At 32.3% G+C, this 16,964-nt stretch overlaps 1 protein-coding gene across 2 annotated transcripts in view; it reads right to left on the bottom strand.

Annotated features, from left to right (window-relative positions):
• Positions 1-16,964, bottom strand: part of LOC108693170 (sterile alpha and TIR motif-containing protein 1) — a 93,118-nt gene that overhangs the window by 48,843 nt on the left and 27,311 nt on the right. Inside the window, exon 1 of one of the 2 annotated variants that reach the window (XM_018201971.1) lies at positions 5,435-6,055. The exons of the other annotated variant lie outside the window; for it this stretch is intronic. Coding sequence (XP_018057460.1) covers positions 5,435-5,515 — 81 coding nt within the window. The 5' untranslated portion in view covers positions 5,516-6,055. Of the gene's footprint in view, positions 1-5,434; positions 6,056-16,964 lie in introns of those variants that run through there. 2 annotated transcript variants of the gene reach the window in all.

Below are 16,964 nucleotides of genomic sequence, written 5' to 3' on the forward strand. Positions count from 1 at the left end.
TCTCATGCATCGTTAAGCATGAATTTACGCAAAACATTTTCAATATTCTTTCGAAAATCGATATAAGTTGAACCAAGTCGTTTATTTAAAAAAAAACAAAAATATTAGTTATATAAAATAAAAAGATTTTATGAGTAAAATCTTCTACATAAAAACGTCATGTTTATGGTATTAAATTGATAATCGATAAACCTTAAAGATTGTGAAAACGACTTAATAATAAACTATGAAATAATGAAATTCTGTTTTCTAATTATCGTATACGCGCACACGCATTTCATGTACGTAATATTTGCGGAACTGCTTGAGTAAACAACACAGCACGTCATAAAATATGGATATTACTACCGGTAGCATCTTTTTTTTCTTTTTTTAAAACCGATGACTCAGAAATGACATTTTCTCTTCGGAGCCAAAGAGACGTGCGCGTGTCGCGTTACATGCGATTTGCGTGACATTTCTACGACAACAGAAATACGATTCGATAGCTAGACTATATCGTGAAAGCGATATTCGACGCCGTGGTGACCAGCCAGTCTGGTTTACATCCCAACATACCTGTACCCGATGTACGTGAGTGATCATGTAACTATGCAAACTTACAAGACAGACTCGCTTTTCGAAATCGAAATTAATAATTAATAAAAAAAAAAAAAGAACACGTGCCAATCTCAGGCAATCTTTTTTTATGACGCTTTTAAGACAAGCTGTAAGTGACCTTTAAAAAAAAATGACATTTCAACTTTTTACAATAACCGCTACTATTAATATTACTCCGTCATAATAATTTTAGATTTTATCACTGTAAAGAATTATTACTTCGCTTGTCCAATGTAAATCGAACATGGATATTAATTGCCTTATAGATAGAACTATTGCTCGAAATAATTCTTTTCATTATGCTCACGAAGATTGAAGTGCAACAATTGGAACGTTGAAATACAATATTTATGTATAATATATTTAATGAGGATCAAGATAATTGCGTATAAAAATTTTGAAACGCTCTTGCACGTAAATGCATTTATCAGTAAGAATTGTAGCATTAAGTCACGCTACGATTACTGGATCTCTTATTCATTTCCGGAATGCTTCAGTGACTCCGGAATTCACTACGACTGCAACTGCACTAATCCTCAAATGTGAATGATACGTATTGTTAGGCGAGCAGATCCCTAACTTCGTCTCATCGTATTATAGCCGCAGATTAAATGCATCCGGTCCGACAAAGAGCGGTAGCTTTTGTGAAGAAAGTGCTAAGTCGTAAAAAGTCCGTTAGATTTTCGAAGATGTATCGATGATACGTCCTTTAAACAATAAATAAAGTAATAAAATAATCGTATCTGTATTATAGACTCTGTAATGAGATCTCCGCGTATTTAATAAGGTCTTTTAAATTACGAAAGCTTTTATAACATTAGTCATATACCGACTAATTCTTTTTTCGTAGATACACAAATGTTCGCTAATATTCTCTCTCATTAATTAAATTATATAAAAGCAAGAGCAAATGGAGAGCAAATTACAGGCTAAACGAACACTCTTAAATTATCAATTAAGACAACTCGGACCGAGACGAGGTAACAAATAAATGTAAATTTCTCCGAAGGCGTCGTATGAAAACAGCATTCTATCTCCTAACTCTCGGCAATTTAATGCAAGTTACACTTAATGACCAACTGCTTGATTGTCTTAACAAGATCCACTCCTTCTTTCAACCTGTTTTTTTGTACGTGCTCAGCGCGAGAATAAAGAATAAAGGAAAGGGATCTCAAAGACTGGACCATAAATAGAAACAAAATTCAGACGCTAACCTTAAAATAATATTATAATATTTTAATTATTCAATATTATTTTTTTCGAAAGATGATAAAAAATATGCAAATTTTCATTCTATATGTATATAACAAGTTTTACAAAAATGAAACAGATATATTCTGGGACATACAACATAAATCGTTTTTGTACATAAACATAACTTTTCGGGAGATAAAGTAAAGGTCAATTGGTTAATTTAATTTCATAACAAAATTATGAATTTAAGATATTTCATATTTCAAATAAGGACAAAATGCTAATGTTGATTGACGATAATGAAATGCCTGAATCTCATAAATATTACTAGAAATTCTTAATATTACAATTCTCGTGGACGACTGGTTAATATATCTGAAGACAAGGAACGGAAAGGACCAGAGGCTGAAAGGGAGAAGGTGCAGAGAGAAAAGATCCGAGAGTGCCGCCCACGGAGACGGGAGAGCGGATGCCGGGTCGGCGGGGTCACCTCTCCAGCAAAATGAATCTTTTATGCCTCTCTTACGATGGAGTCGCTTTTACGCTTCTTCGCGTCCTCGCGTGCACGCGCGCGAGAGAACGAGACGTTCTTTCTTCAGACTCAACGAGAAAAAATCGGCTCCGGCCGTCTTACCGCACGTTAAAGCGACTGAATGGGATCAGAGTATGAATCGGATTAATTCCCCCCCAAAAAGACTTTTTAATTTAATTGCGCGTTAAAAAACATTTAAAAAGCATTTAATTTTAAATAAAAGATATATAATTTTATGAGTAAGAGAATATTTCCAAATTTTACACGATTTTCGTTTATATTTGGTACGGATAAATATATATTGAATAATATTTTTTTGACAAAAGCGATAAAAAGATAACGAAATAAATTTATTTAATTATTATTATTAAAAAGACGCGAATATGGTAGAGAAAATATCTAAAAATTTAGCTATAATAGATACAGATTTGAAAAAAAAATTCGTATTATGAAAAAAATTACAGTTAAGACTTTCAAGTTGATTGTTATATTTATTTTAAGCATGTCAAAACTTTTTGCAACATTGAAAATGCTTGAATTTTCTATGTAATTATTTTGATAGTAATAAAGTTATTTTTAGATTAGGTAATAAAGTTATTTGTAAAACCTACCTAAATTTTTAAATATTTCAGCAAAATTGTTTTTTTTGTATATCTGTGCAAATATCAAATTACGAGTAGCTGTGTATTTCTAACAGGATGATTAATATAAGCCTCGTAGGAAATGATCGCGGTCTACAAAAATTTTCGATTCTTCCTTCTAAATCTGGCCCTTCTGGCTATTTCAAACTCGAGCCGCGGCAGCTTTCGTCTTACACGTGGAAGAGCAAAACGCCACCACCGCGTGTATCAGCGTCAACATCCTCTCTTTCTTCCTCTCTTTCGTAAGATATATTGATATTAATGTCGTTCCAACGGCCGTGGGGCATCTGTTTAATGAGAACGATCGTCGCTCGTGCCATGAGCTACCCTATTATTCAATTTAACAACACGACCTCACGTGACGCCTTCTAATTGCTTACCGGAAAAATTCCTAGATGTGTCCTCAGACAATCGCACATTCTTTAAATTTTCAATAATAAAAAAAAAACAACTTATCGAAAATTATGTTTATTAAGGAAAAAATAGATTTTTTTAATTCATCTAAAAATCTAAACATCTAAAAATTATATATAGAATAGTTCAAGAATTATATCCGAAAAATTTAAAAAAAAATTAAGCTGTCAATTATTTCATGTTGAAATGTATTTTAAATATCACAAATTTTTTATTAACGTCCTCTTCAATATCATTTTAATAAAAATTATTATACACATTAATATAAATAATAACAAAGTTATTATTAATGATGTGTCCATCTTAGTGCGGTAAATGAAAAATAATGAAACGTGAAAAACGCATTAATGAGGCCAAACCAGACGAGATAAATGCTTTTCTATTACGAGAAAACTATTCTAAATATAACGAGACCTAAATACAACATTGCAGAGAGAACGATGCAGCCGTGAGTTTTACTAGGAAACTGCAAACTTGGAGAGTATTCTATAATTCTTTCCGTATTCACGAATTTCCGATCCTCATAACAACTAATTCAGTAATATTGATATGGATATAACTAAAAATATGAATCTTTAATAATTATGTTAAGTCAAACAATAAAATAACAAATTCAAAAATACAAAAAATTTGTAGACTGAATAATTAATATATTCCACAAAATAAATATTCAATAAACTATATAAATTTAAAATAATACAAAATTACATTAATGCTAAAATAGAAATAAATATTCAATAAATATTGAAATATAAAAACATTGAATTAATGCTGAAAGAAGCTAATAAATATTAAAATGTGTTTCAAAATATTCATTTTTTATTCAAATTTATTTATAATTTGTAGAAACACCAATATACTACATTTTATATATAATATAATATATATAATAAAAATCTATCAAATTTTTTGCCAAGAATGGATTCGAAAAAACTATTTATTTTTCAATTTTATTGATTTTTACGAAAATGATTCGCAGATATTTGTTTCGAATTATGGATGTTCATTTTTGTGCATACAATGAAGAAAGAGTTGTTTTGTATTAACACAAGAGATAATTGGCATTTCTATTTTGCAATAAATAAAGTGACATACGTGTAATTCCAAGTGACATTCGCATTGGCAGAAAAAAAAGTAATTCGCAGCTGTTCTCACGAGAGTTTAATAAACTAGTAGAGGGATTCAGTCGTCATTACATAAGTTATCGCCAGCTGTTCGCGGGATTCGCCGTCAACCAAAAAAGATTGCAACTCGTCTGAAAAGTCGAACATAAACATGGCAACGAGCCAGAAAAATCGTCATGAAAAATACAGTGACAACGTACTCTCTCAATTCTCTCCTCGAAAAAAAAACACGTTTCGTTTCGTATGTTATGTTGCGAAAGTGCGAAAAAAAATCAGTCATGTTCATAGCCAAATATTTGATTTAATCCTAAATACAAATGTGATTTAATTTTGCTGGATAAACTTTTAATTCTATGATTGAGGCGAATCATAGTTTTTCAAAGCAAATCGAAATGTCGATGATTTCTACATTGGAAAGAGAAGGAATATGAAAATAACGAATCATTAAATTTTTTGGCAACTTCAGAAACAAATAAAAATTAATATTTCTTAAGAATTAATTTTTCTAGATTATACAGAAATGAAAATAATGTTATTGGACCATTAAAATAATTTTGTTGGACATTAAAATTAATTGTTAAAATATCAAAATTCTATATCTAATTCTAGAATATCTAATTCTTGCATCATTGCTATCATTTTTTTAGTTTGCAACATGATGATTTATATTGTATATATATATATATATATATGATCCAATAAAGTTATTTTTAAATCTATAATTAGATCCAAAATTTTAGATCTTTCAGCAAAATCAAATTCTTTTCGTGAAAATTTGAAGCATGTATAATTTTTTAAACTTGGAGTCAAATTGAAATCTATATTATAAGTAATGTTTTGAAGGAAATTGAATTAGATGATAAAAAATCATACATTTAATTAAGATATAATAAGAGTTCATATAATTTTTAGATGTTCAAAGCTTTTACCTTCGTGTGAAGACCTGAGAAGAAGGTACGCCGTGGCATGGAATACGACGACATGTTGATCTTATTGACGACCATTGTCATGCTAGCTGTCAGATGGATTTCCTTCTCGCGACACGTCGATTCAAAATTCGAGATCTTCTTTTATCCAATCGTCCTCCCTCATGCATTGACGTGACACTTCGCGTCGAGGACAACACGTTCGTGCTCGTATCTATCAAATGTACTTATCCGCACGCTCCACTTCGAAGTACCGTGACCATCTCAAATTTTTCGTAGAGTTATGTTCCACTAAGGAAATCATCAGCCAATCGGCACTGGAAAAGCCTGAAGAACGAGCACTCGGGGATAGAAACTTGCATGAAGAGATAATGATTCCCGTTATCGGAGTCTGTGATGGCACAAGATTTCGCTAAACTTTTCTGCCGAGGGTTGTTACGTGAAGATTCTTGAGAACAATCGAAGCTTCTAAGTAAAAGTCCTAAATTCAGTGTATACAATAATACTGAATAGATCTCATCGAAGCTCGAAGATATTTTGAAGCGTCAATCGCTCTCAATTCTGGAGATTTATATTTACTTCCAGATTCGACCAAAATAGATCTCCTCTTCACCACTTGGGCGTCGTTTGAAATTTACTTAGGCAACGGCTATCAAACTGTCAATTTCATTCCTAGCGCAACATAGAATAGAACATATCACGGACTGTCTCCTCAAGGACTGTAACTCGAAGAGTTTCATTCAGTGAAAGTCAGCTGCTCTGCGTTTCAGAATCTTGTCCTTCGCAGTTATGGATCACATCAAAAGGATTTCTTCTCCTAGAGACATAGAAGTACTTGATGAGGAAGAAATTCCAAAGAGAGTGTGTAGCAGTGGAAGACCGTCGTGTACTTTGGAGTCGGACGCGCGCGAGAATACTGAGGGAGCGCTCCTCAGTGGTGTTATATATAGCCTCCCTACCCTTTGCTCGACTCGAACGAGGCCTCTTCAGGTTCGCGCTGCATCGCGGGACGTCGAACAGTGGCATTACCGTGACCTTCGAACCCGGAGGGATGTGTCGAGGAACACCCCGAGGAGGGATAGAACGTCGATCATTGGAGGCTAGATAGGAAGACGATCGTGGTAGGGTGGCCAGAGGCCGGTCGCAGAGCGCAAACGATGACGAGATCGATTCGCTACTCGCACGATACGGTATGTCGATCTGATGTTGCGCGAGAGCAACCAATGTCAGCGGAGTGGAAGGTGGGAGATGTTACGAGTATGGGTGACGAATGCTTGTTCTTTTGTAAGTATGTGTAGAATAACGATCGTTGTTGAACACGCTAAACATGATGAAATAATTTGCGACGGTAGACAGGTACGATGATTATCATCGGCGCCGTCATAACTTTTGTGAAATTAACGATAACTCTATGGAACAGAATTATACCTCTGGCGACACAATTTCAATTTGTACACATATATTATAGAAAAGATTTCTGAAATCCAGTCTCGCGATTTATTATAAAGTAGGATCGATCTACCTTAGCCAAAAATATTATGTACATTATTAACTGTTATTTAAAGTTTTAGAAATACAAATGGAATTTGGAATTTTATGGAATTTGCTATAAATTATTTTTTGTTTCAAGAACCCTTTAAACTTATGTTTAATACTAATAATCAATAGGTAACAATGCAGATGAAAGAATTCCAGATTAAAAAAACATCACAAGTAAATATTCATTTTAAATATAAGAATATATAAACTTAAATTTATGTGTTACCCTTGTTTCAAGATAACAAATCTTATTTAATTCAAAGGAGTAGAAATTATTAATCTAATTTAATATTGTTGTATTTTTATATTACATAAAATTCCGATGAAGATTAAATATGCAAAAAATATTTTTTCATTATCAGAAATTCCTTCTGAAAAGGTGACAAATCCGTACTCTCTCGTCATTTAAATTCTATTATATTTCAAAGTTTATTTACATTTCTCATTATATACTCTAAATTTCTTACAGTGAAATCTCACTCGAGAAAAGTAAAAATATAATCACAACCTTGAAAAAAAGCGAAAATATTTTACTTCTTGAAAAAAGAGAGACAATTTTCACTCCTTTTAGAGTAAATTTTTACTTCAAAGGTGTGAAAATTGTCACTCTTTTTCAAGAAGTAAAATATTTTCAAGGGTGGTTATATTTTCACTCTTTTAAAATGAGATTTCATTGCAAGAAATTTAGAGAGTACGATTTCAGTTATAACTTCATTTATTAAATCTGATCTTTTTATCCCCGTATCCAATCTAAATTTTAATTCGCTAACTTTCTGCTTCAGAACAACGCTCAATTCGTCCGAAATTTTCTTTCGTCAGACTTTCCTCGAATCACACATGTATCACTATCGCGTGAGTGAACATGTAATTTTTTACGGTGCTATAAAAACGAAACAAACATCAACGATTTTTCATCGCTTTTCCCGGAACTTCCTCTTTACGGATGTCACAAAAGAAGAGTCTCTTAGGAATTCCCAAGGAAACAGCTGACGGCGTCAAGAAACAGCAACGAGGATCCGATTAAGGAGGTCAAGGAATAATATACATGCGCGAGAAATAGCGTGCCTATCGTGTTTTTTCTTCGTTAAGACAAAATTCCGACGAAACGTCGCGAAATTGGAGCGGAAGCGAATTCCGCCGTGGTCAGCGATACACGGTGTGAATGATGGCGAAATCATAGAGAGACAATAAATACACATGACTGGTATAAATGTGAATAAAAAAATATAATATATATATATAACGTTACATCAGTTAAAATAATTTTAATAATATTTATATATATTATTTATAACCTTAACTGTATTTTTTAAATAAAAATTAGTATTTGCTTAATAAATCATTGCTGCAAAAATGAAGAAAAACATCACATAAACAAAAGAGATTATTACAAATATATATTTGAATTTTTGTTCAAAAAATATTTTATAAATATTTCCTCCTTATTTAAAATCGAATTAAGAAAAATCCTTCTCGCAACGAATCCTGTCATCGAGAAGATCAACAGCGTAGACGGTTAGTAGGCGTCGATGAATCAGGTTTGAACGTCTCGACGCCATTAATTCTGAACGACGACAACGACGACGGCTCCTACTTGCGACGAGTGCTCCAGAAAGAAAACGATAAGTAGCAAAACGAAAAGCGAAAAGAAGATACGACGACCGCTAGTTGAGCGTGCATTCATTTTCGCTCCTACGTGCCTTCAAGAATGAAGAATGTCCTATGATCAGTGAACATTTTTTCCGGATAATAGAAGTATGGATGAGAAATATGTAGTTCTCACGCAATTTACATGAATTTTGAAAAATTAAAAAATACAGATATCCGATTCCTTTTTTAATCTTGTAATTACGTTGACGAGGTCTGATAAAAAAATAAGCGAACTTTTTGAATTATTCGGCAACGGAGTGTCCTAGCGACGTGTCCTAACGTGCAGCACTACAATCTTTATTTATCGTTATAATCTTTCGAGTAACTAACTTTTTTAAGTGCCGAGTAATTCAAAAAGTTGGCTTACTTTTTTATCAGACCTCATATTTTCCGATGCACAAATTATTTTAGAAACGATCTCTTAATCCCGACAGCATTCGCCACGTAAAAGTAACAAAGTTCGGAATGTTAAATCGCTCGTGACGATTACAATTGTTTTCATGACAATTACATCTATCGGCACAAAATATTCGCCTCGTCATTCGCGTACTTTCATCTCTTGTCTAGATTATTGTTCGAATTTTCAGCTTAACGCGTAGTCGGAGTCGTGAAATCAATCACGATTATCCTATGAATTATTTACTCGATGACGAGTGAACAATTGCGATGATAATTTCGTCATGGAAATATCTTATTGGGAGAGCAGTCTTCTCAAGCAGATCAAGGTTGTACTTTTCGAGTAGCCATGATGCTCTTTTCGTCCTTTCCAGCTACAATTTTTTGATTTTTCGTACGATATCCTGACAATGCAGTCGTTTTCTTCGTATATAATATAGCATTACGGTATCGATTAAAATAATAATTATTTCGATCTTATATAATAATCCCTCCTTATAATAATTTTTAAAATATAATTTTATATTTCCTTTTTCCCATCTTAATCCACAATTTCAATATATAAAAAAAGAATATAAATTTAAATTATTTTTTATCAGTTTAAATAGAGATTGAAATTAAAACTATATAAAATAATTATTTACAGAGAATTTTTTATATTATTATGAATAATTAATTTGTTATACACATCTTATTACATAGATCTTCTCTACTCAAATGTTTTCTTTACAAACAAGAATAAAACATATTAAATATTGCAAATAAAATGATTAGTCATTCAAACGGAAGTCAAAGAACAATGTGACAGAGAAAAAGCGTAAGAAAAAAAGGGGAAGAAGAGAGAAAAAAAGTAGACAAGATTATTAATCACATATAACACACATGATGGATGTGAACTGCTCCCAGTAACAGTAATTTGCGTCTTTTTCCTACCTTCTCTGCTGCTTCCTCTCGGCATCGCTCCTCTTCCTCACCTGCTCGATTCATCTGTTAGCTTATGTAATGCTTGTGCAATAATTACTAACGTTTAAGCAATTGACTGCCTGCGGCAGTACCATGACAGATCCATTATGAATTAAAGGAAAGAAAAAAAAGAAAGACCACTGTTTTGTTCTTTCTCGGTCAACTTGTCAAGCTTGACATTGCCGAGGCAAGATTTATACCGTCGTGTTAATCTACCGTATTTCCGCTTTGTATTTCTCATAAATTTTGTGATATCTTGCATATATCAATCATATCACATACGTGACAATTAAAAAAATAAAGAAAATATCATAGTATTCCATATAATTCCATAAAATCATTTTATAGTAATGAGGATCAAGAAAAAATTTAATTTAATGATTTAATTGATTAGTTATCCAAATAGAAAGTGATCTAACAAAAAAAATTTTTTTATTTCTTAAAAATCTTCCTTTTGTGTTCATATCATAAAAATATTCAGGCATTTAAAAAGATGAATAGACATTGCATTTATCATTAAATTTGTTATATTAATAGTCATTAAATAAATAAACGTTATCACTAAAAAATTCAATCATTATTGGTTGAAATATAACGACAGAGTAAATATATAATAGAAGCAATGATAGAGCATGCAGATATAATCATACTAAACATAGATTTTAGAATGAAACACGGAATAATAATCATGAATTCAATATAAAATATGCGAAACACGAATCAAACACACACAATTATGCAATCTAACGCAATTGTACCCTATCACTTTATATAGCGATTTTATTACAAATGAAATCCGGTCAGGAGTTTATCGTTCTGTATTCTCGGAAAGCAAACGCGTAAGAATATGATGAAAGTCGTAAAAGCAAATATGGAAAATCTAACAACGTTTACTGCAGAAAATAGATGTACTCATAATGTTTATTGGCTGGATTAATCAGAAATTGAGATCACAAGGAGCAGGGACGCATTTATAAAATTTGCGCCTAAAGGCATGTAATTTTCAAGACAATATAGCTCTCCCAACCCCCCCCCCACCCTCACCCTTCCCCGTCAGGCTTCCAATCTAATAAATACTATTCTTTTTGTCTCTAAATTCACAAATACATCGAGGAAGATAACATAAAACGATATATTTCCGAAGACTCGATGTGATGAATTGCAAAGAGAATTATTCCGTCACAAAAAGAGAGTGGCAATTATTCATTATTAATGCAATTATATAAATTTGCAAGATTACGTGCAAACATTGTGAGAAACACGATACTCTCGATTCACGAGTATCTAATAATAGCGAGTAACTAATAAAATAATAAAACTAGTAAAAATAATAACTATAATCTTTTTCTTTCAAACAAGGATATAGAGAAAAAGTAATAGAATGATCGTGAATCCCTCTCATCATAAATATCATTCCATTTCTTATTAAGAAATATTTTTTTTTAATATTACAATCAAGAATTAATACAATATAAATATGTAATAATAATTTATGTAATATATTCTTACGCGGATTTGAATGAGTAAATATCTAATATATGTTCAACTAACACAAATGCATTCTTAATTGATAGAATATATGTATATTATATGTAATATAAAATCTTTCTAAGAATTAAATAAAAATTAAAAACAATTGACAATAATTTAAAATAATATTAAAAATTGGATATTAAAAATAATTAAAATTTAAACTAAATTAAAATAATGAATTAGAAAAATTAAATTACACTTCATTAAATTTATATGTTAATAATATTAAACTGTCATAAGACTTGAATTATAGCATGAAAAAGAATTTCTTCATTCAAGAATTTCTTCATAAAATTTCTTATGTGATTCAATGTGTGATTTACTTCAGTTAAAATTTCTGTTTTAAAGATAAAAATTTCAACAATGCATTTTTGTTGATTTTTCCTGCGCGTATATTTTTATGAATATATTGGCGCAATTTATTAATATTAAAATTGGAAACAAATTAGTTGCATTTATATAAATTCTATGAATTGGCTTGATATTTCGCCAAACACGCAGTGCTAAACGAGTAATCGAACAACTGTTGCCAAAACATATAGAGGTTGTAAACTTACAAAACGTGAGTTATTTCATATGGAAAAATTTTCATAATTTCCTGTCTCTCTCAAATGTTGAATTTTATGTATTTACAACTCATTATCAAAAACATTTTCATTTATAAGTATCTATATTTCTTTTTATACGTGGATAAAATCCTTAAAAAAAATTTTGTTATTTCTACTAAATTATTTTTATTTTTAATTTATTTTTAAATAGTAAAATCTAATTATATCGATATAATTATTTTAAAAGATATTACATCTTTAAAGAGATGAAAATTATAAAGTAAATTATTAGGCACTTAATATATTAATAAAAAGGATGATCTATATTTTCTTCAAATTCCTCCTTTTTTATAATCCTCCTTTTATAATCCTTCTCTTCTTTCTCATCTTCATCTTCATAAAGTGCTTTTTGTTCTTCCGGCTAATGGCACTATTCTTTAATATCTTCTACTCCTTCAGGGAAATATGTTGTTATTAGTCCTTCAGCCTCCTTGTCAACTTCTGTCACGAAAAACGGCTCGATGCCAGCAAAAGCCAAGAAAGCTCCTTCGTTGATTCTTCGAATTATCACCACAAATATCTCAACGCCAGTTTTGTACTTCACCTTTCATAAATAACTTTTATTCGTCATAAATATCTTTTCATCGTTAAATTATAGTTTATTCGATAAAAATATAGTTTATTTAATTTTTCATTTAAGTTTATCGAAGTTAAATTATTATAGAAGAGAAATTATATGTATTTAATCTGATTAAATTTTATCGAACTAATTGTATTATGATTGGAGAAAGATAATACACCTTTTCGAAATCCTCGGGTGAAGACGCGAGGCATCTCGCGTAAGGCTGATCGAACTCGAAGGCGCCGAAATGTTCAATCGCATCACGATTCAATTCGTACGTGTCTCGCACGATGTTGAATTTCGATGCTTCGAATTTGAAAGCACACAACGGCGGAGGAACTACCGGCTCTTCGTAAGGATGAGCCTTCTCCATGTAAACCGGAAATAGAGTCTTGAAGACGTGAACTTTACTTCTAGCCTACAAAATTCCGTGATTGTATCGATCTCTTGTTCGTTATATTTTCAAGTTTAAATTTTCAAGAAATAATACTTCTTTGTAAATGCTGTTATTAACAGTTATGATTATATAAAAGGAAATATTCGTAATAATTATTATATCGTAGAATTTTTTTTATCTTTCCTAAAATTAATTTAATTTAACGTTCCGCTCAATTTAGTTAATTAATTTTCAAACATTCTTCAGTTTCGTCGACTATACCTGAGGAGGTACCCAAGCCGCAGGATGCACGCGGTGCACGTCACCCTCAATTTCCGGATCCGGCTCGTGCACGTACACGTGTCTCTGCATGTAAGGTATATCATCAGTCTTTCTGATCGTAGGCACTTCAGTTTCTAAAAAAGTCGGCGGTCCTTTCGTGATGATGCTAATAAGATAATTCTCGACATCATTGATGGCACGGGTCGGACACACCACATCACGTTCCAGACTTTCATAAGGATAACGAACCGGCCAGTCTGGATGGGGTGGTTTGCCTTTCAACCTCATCGCCATGCATTTCCCGTCGGTTAGCCCTGAAGAAGCCCGTTCATATTCATTTTTCTATTATTTTGCCCTTTCCCTACTTTTACTTTCAAAACTTATAACGCTATATAAAACCGCGACCGTACACAGAGAGTAAGTATCATGAATTGTGCGACGTACGACAATCTGCCATTTATTACGTCACTCAGAACTCATGATTATTTCCTGGAACTTGCCTTTCTGGTACCGCACCTTTTATCAATTCCTCGGTGATGTCGACGCCGCTCTCGACGAACATCTTCTCGATCATGTCCTCGTTCAGTTGGATCCGTACTTCCTCCTGCACGTCGTAACATTGTTTGAAGAGATCCTTCACAAGATCTATGTACGGTGGACTCTGCATTTTATCCAGAGGTCTTCCTTGCTTGTCCTTAAAAACCCACGGATAAAGCACCAGCACCGTATATTCGCATAACTCGACCATCATTTGTGCCATAAATCGCTCGTATTTTTCCAGCCTCTCGGCTTCTTCCTTTGCTTGTTTCTCTTCCTCCAGCGCTCGCCTTTTTATCGAGATGGTTTTGTAAATATATGTGACTCTCTTTTTTTGAGACTACGCTTTATTTGCTTTGCTATGCGAGATTGTTGCGAATAAAATGTCCGACAATATGTTCAAATAAAAATAAGAAGAATTAAGAGGAAGATTTATAAAATACATGATAAAGTTATCATATTAAATTATAAAACTATCATTGTATTATAGTCGTTTTACATTTTCTACAATATCGCTCTATCTGATCACGCAATTTTTCAATTTGTAATATTTTGATAATCGAAAAAATTGCATGATCAGATATAGCGATATTTTATACAGCAAAACGTAAAACGATTATAGTAACACAATGGTAATTTTATAATTTAATATGATGATTTTGTCGCGTATTTTAAACCTTCCTTTTAACTATCCTCATTTTTATTTAGATATATTATCAAAGATTTTATTCATGACAATATCTATTCTTAAAATCTACAAAATCAATTTTTCTTCACCTAATGGCTTCTTCTTTCTGCCATCGGGCCTCCTCTTCGGGCGCCCGTTTATGTACATCCAAACGCCACTTCGGAGTTTCTAATTGCTGCGCTCTCTTTATCTCATTCATCACTAGCTTTCGCAAGCGCGGACAATGCGCACCAAACATTAGATTCACCATCTTGCCGTTCTGCAGAAACATCCAGGTGGGTTCACTTCGGCCTCGGAATCTGGCCAAGTCGTCGATATCATCGTTTCGCGCAATCGCGTAGTCCACCGCCTCGAGGCCTACCTCCAGTTGAATCTTTTTCAGGGTGCTTACCATGGCAGTGCAAGGTCCACCCCAGTCAGAGTACACATCTACAACGATCAGGCCCGGGCGACTTAGCAACTGTTGCCATTCCGTCTCCGTGTTCACCTCGATTTGCAGAGCCAATCCAGTTTTCTTCATAATATTTTATCGCAGATCAGATTACTCAAACTTTAACCTCACGAAAGGATAAGTGCTTTGGCTAATCGTGTGAAGTGTCGCTCGAGAGAAAAGCAGGATGAAAAATGACGTGAGAGTGTTGACAATGACGTTCAGAAAAATCATTTTATAAAATGATTTTTCTGAACCATTGAAAATGAAAAATTTATACGTTCTTTTAATGTTTTCGATTAGTGCTATATTTATAATTTTATAAATAATAATTTATAACACCTCTCTCTCTCTCTCTCTTTTTCTCTGTAAAAAAAAATTTATAAATTTTTGTATTTAACTCGTAATGTTTCAAGATTATTCCTAAAAATATTCATTATACATTTTTAACGTTTATATTGCTAATTGATTAATTTATTAATAACGTTTTCAAATTATTTTATATCAAATTATCAAATTATATAGTATATAAATATAATTATAAATAATATTTATATATAAAATTTTCAATATATTTTTTTAAATAATCATGTTTTATGCTCCATTTAAAATTTTAATCGATTGACGTGTGCGCGACAAACTTTTTTATTTTTTATCAATGAAAAGAGGTTATTGATCAAATAACATGTCAAAATGATGACTGCGGCTTCTTTATGCACTCTGTTTCACTCGCAGAGACGCAGTTACGGATGCAAATTGGTTAAAACGATGTTCGCTCTCGAATGGCGCGCAAGATAACAAGCATCGTTGGCTTGTTCGAGCGTGAAAAGGCCGACATGCGTCTCTCGTGCGAGCGTAAAGAGAGAAGAGAAGTAGGAAAGATCGGGAGCGCCGATAATGTCAACGTCGGCTTCGCGCTCTTATGGCCGCGGTGGCGGCAACGTCGTTTAGGTTTACGTCCCTAATTCACGTCCAGCCGTGATAATTAGTCTTGAACGAGATCGCGAGACGACTCTTGACACGTCCAGTCCTTCCAGCGAATCTCCGACGTGACTCACGAGCAAGATACATCGCGAGAACCCGATAAAAATTCCATCGCATTTTATAAAAAAATTCCCTGTTCTGAATAAATTGAGCAAAATTTATTTTAATAAAAAAAAATAAGTATTCGTTAGTACGCAGTAAGATTATACAGTACATTTTTTTCTGAGAGCAATCTATGGCGCTTTTATGATTTCATTGGTTCCGTTGTCGGAATGACGGTGATTCATAAAGAGATCGGATCAACGACGTTGTTACTCATTCCGTTTCCAGAAATGTTCCCGTAATTTCGCGGGACCTAACAGGCGCCATTCATTGTGACATCATCTTCCTTGCGACCGGAAGAATAGCGAGATCTAAATGAAAATTATAACCGCAAATTGCAAAAGTTCATAGTGAGGATAATGGCGCGGTAGAAATAGCCGCAAGAATGTGACCGCGAGAATGCAATAATTGTTAATTATTTGTCTTTTCGATGGGAAATATTTTTTTGTGATTTTTACGTGATGTTTAAATGTTTAAATAATAATTGTATAAAATGTATCATATATGATTTTTTAAAGATATTCAATTCACTAATTTCTTATTTCTGCATAAAATATTCATTATTACTATTTAAAGACGAATGTATGTTTCAATCACAATATAGTAATACTTTTCAAATTATAATAAATTTAAAATTTAGGGAATGCAAAAGGATTTTCTCCAGAGTTAAATTAATTTAAAAATCTCGTTTCTTAATTATTCATTATATTCTTTTTTCCTCAAATCAAGTTTGACTTGCATTAAAATTTAAAAGAATATTGATTTGAGAAGACATGTATATATTTTATAATTATTTATATTATATTAATATTAATAAATGTCAACATTTGGTATAATCCTCTTTTGAGATGAGTGATCATTGCGATCATTAATTCATCACTTG

This window comes from Atta colombica, unplaced genomic scaffold, assembly GCF_001594045.1.
Source record: "Atta colombica isolate Treedump-2 unplaced genomic scaffold, Acol1.0 scaffold88, whole genome shotgun sequence".
In the NCBI taxonomy this organism is placed as follows: domain Eukaryota; kingdom Metazoa; phylum Arthropoda; class Insecta; order Hymenoptera; family Formicidae; genus Atta; species Atta colombica.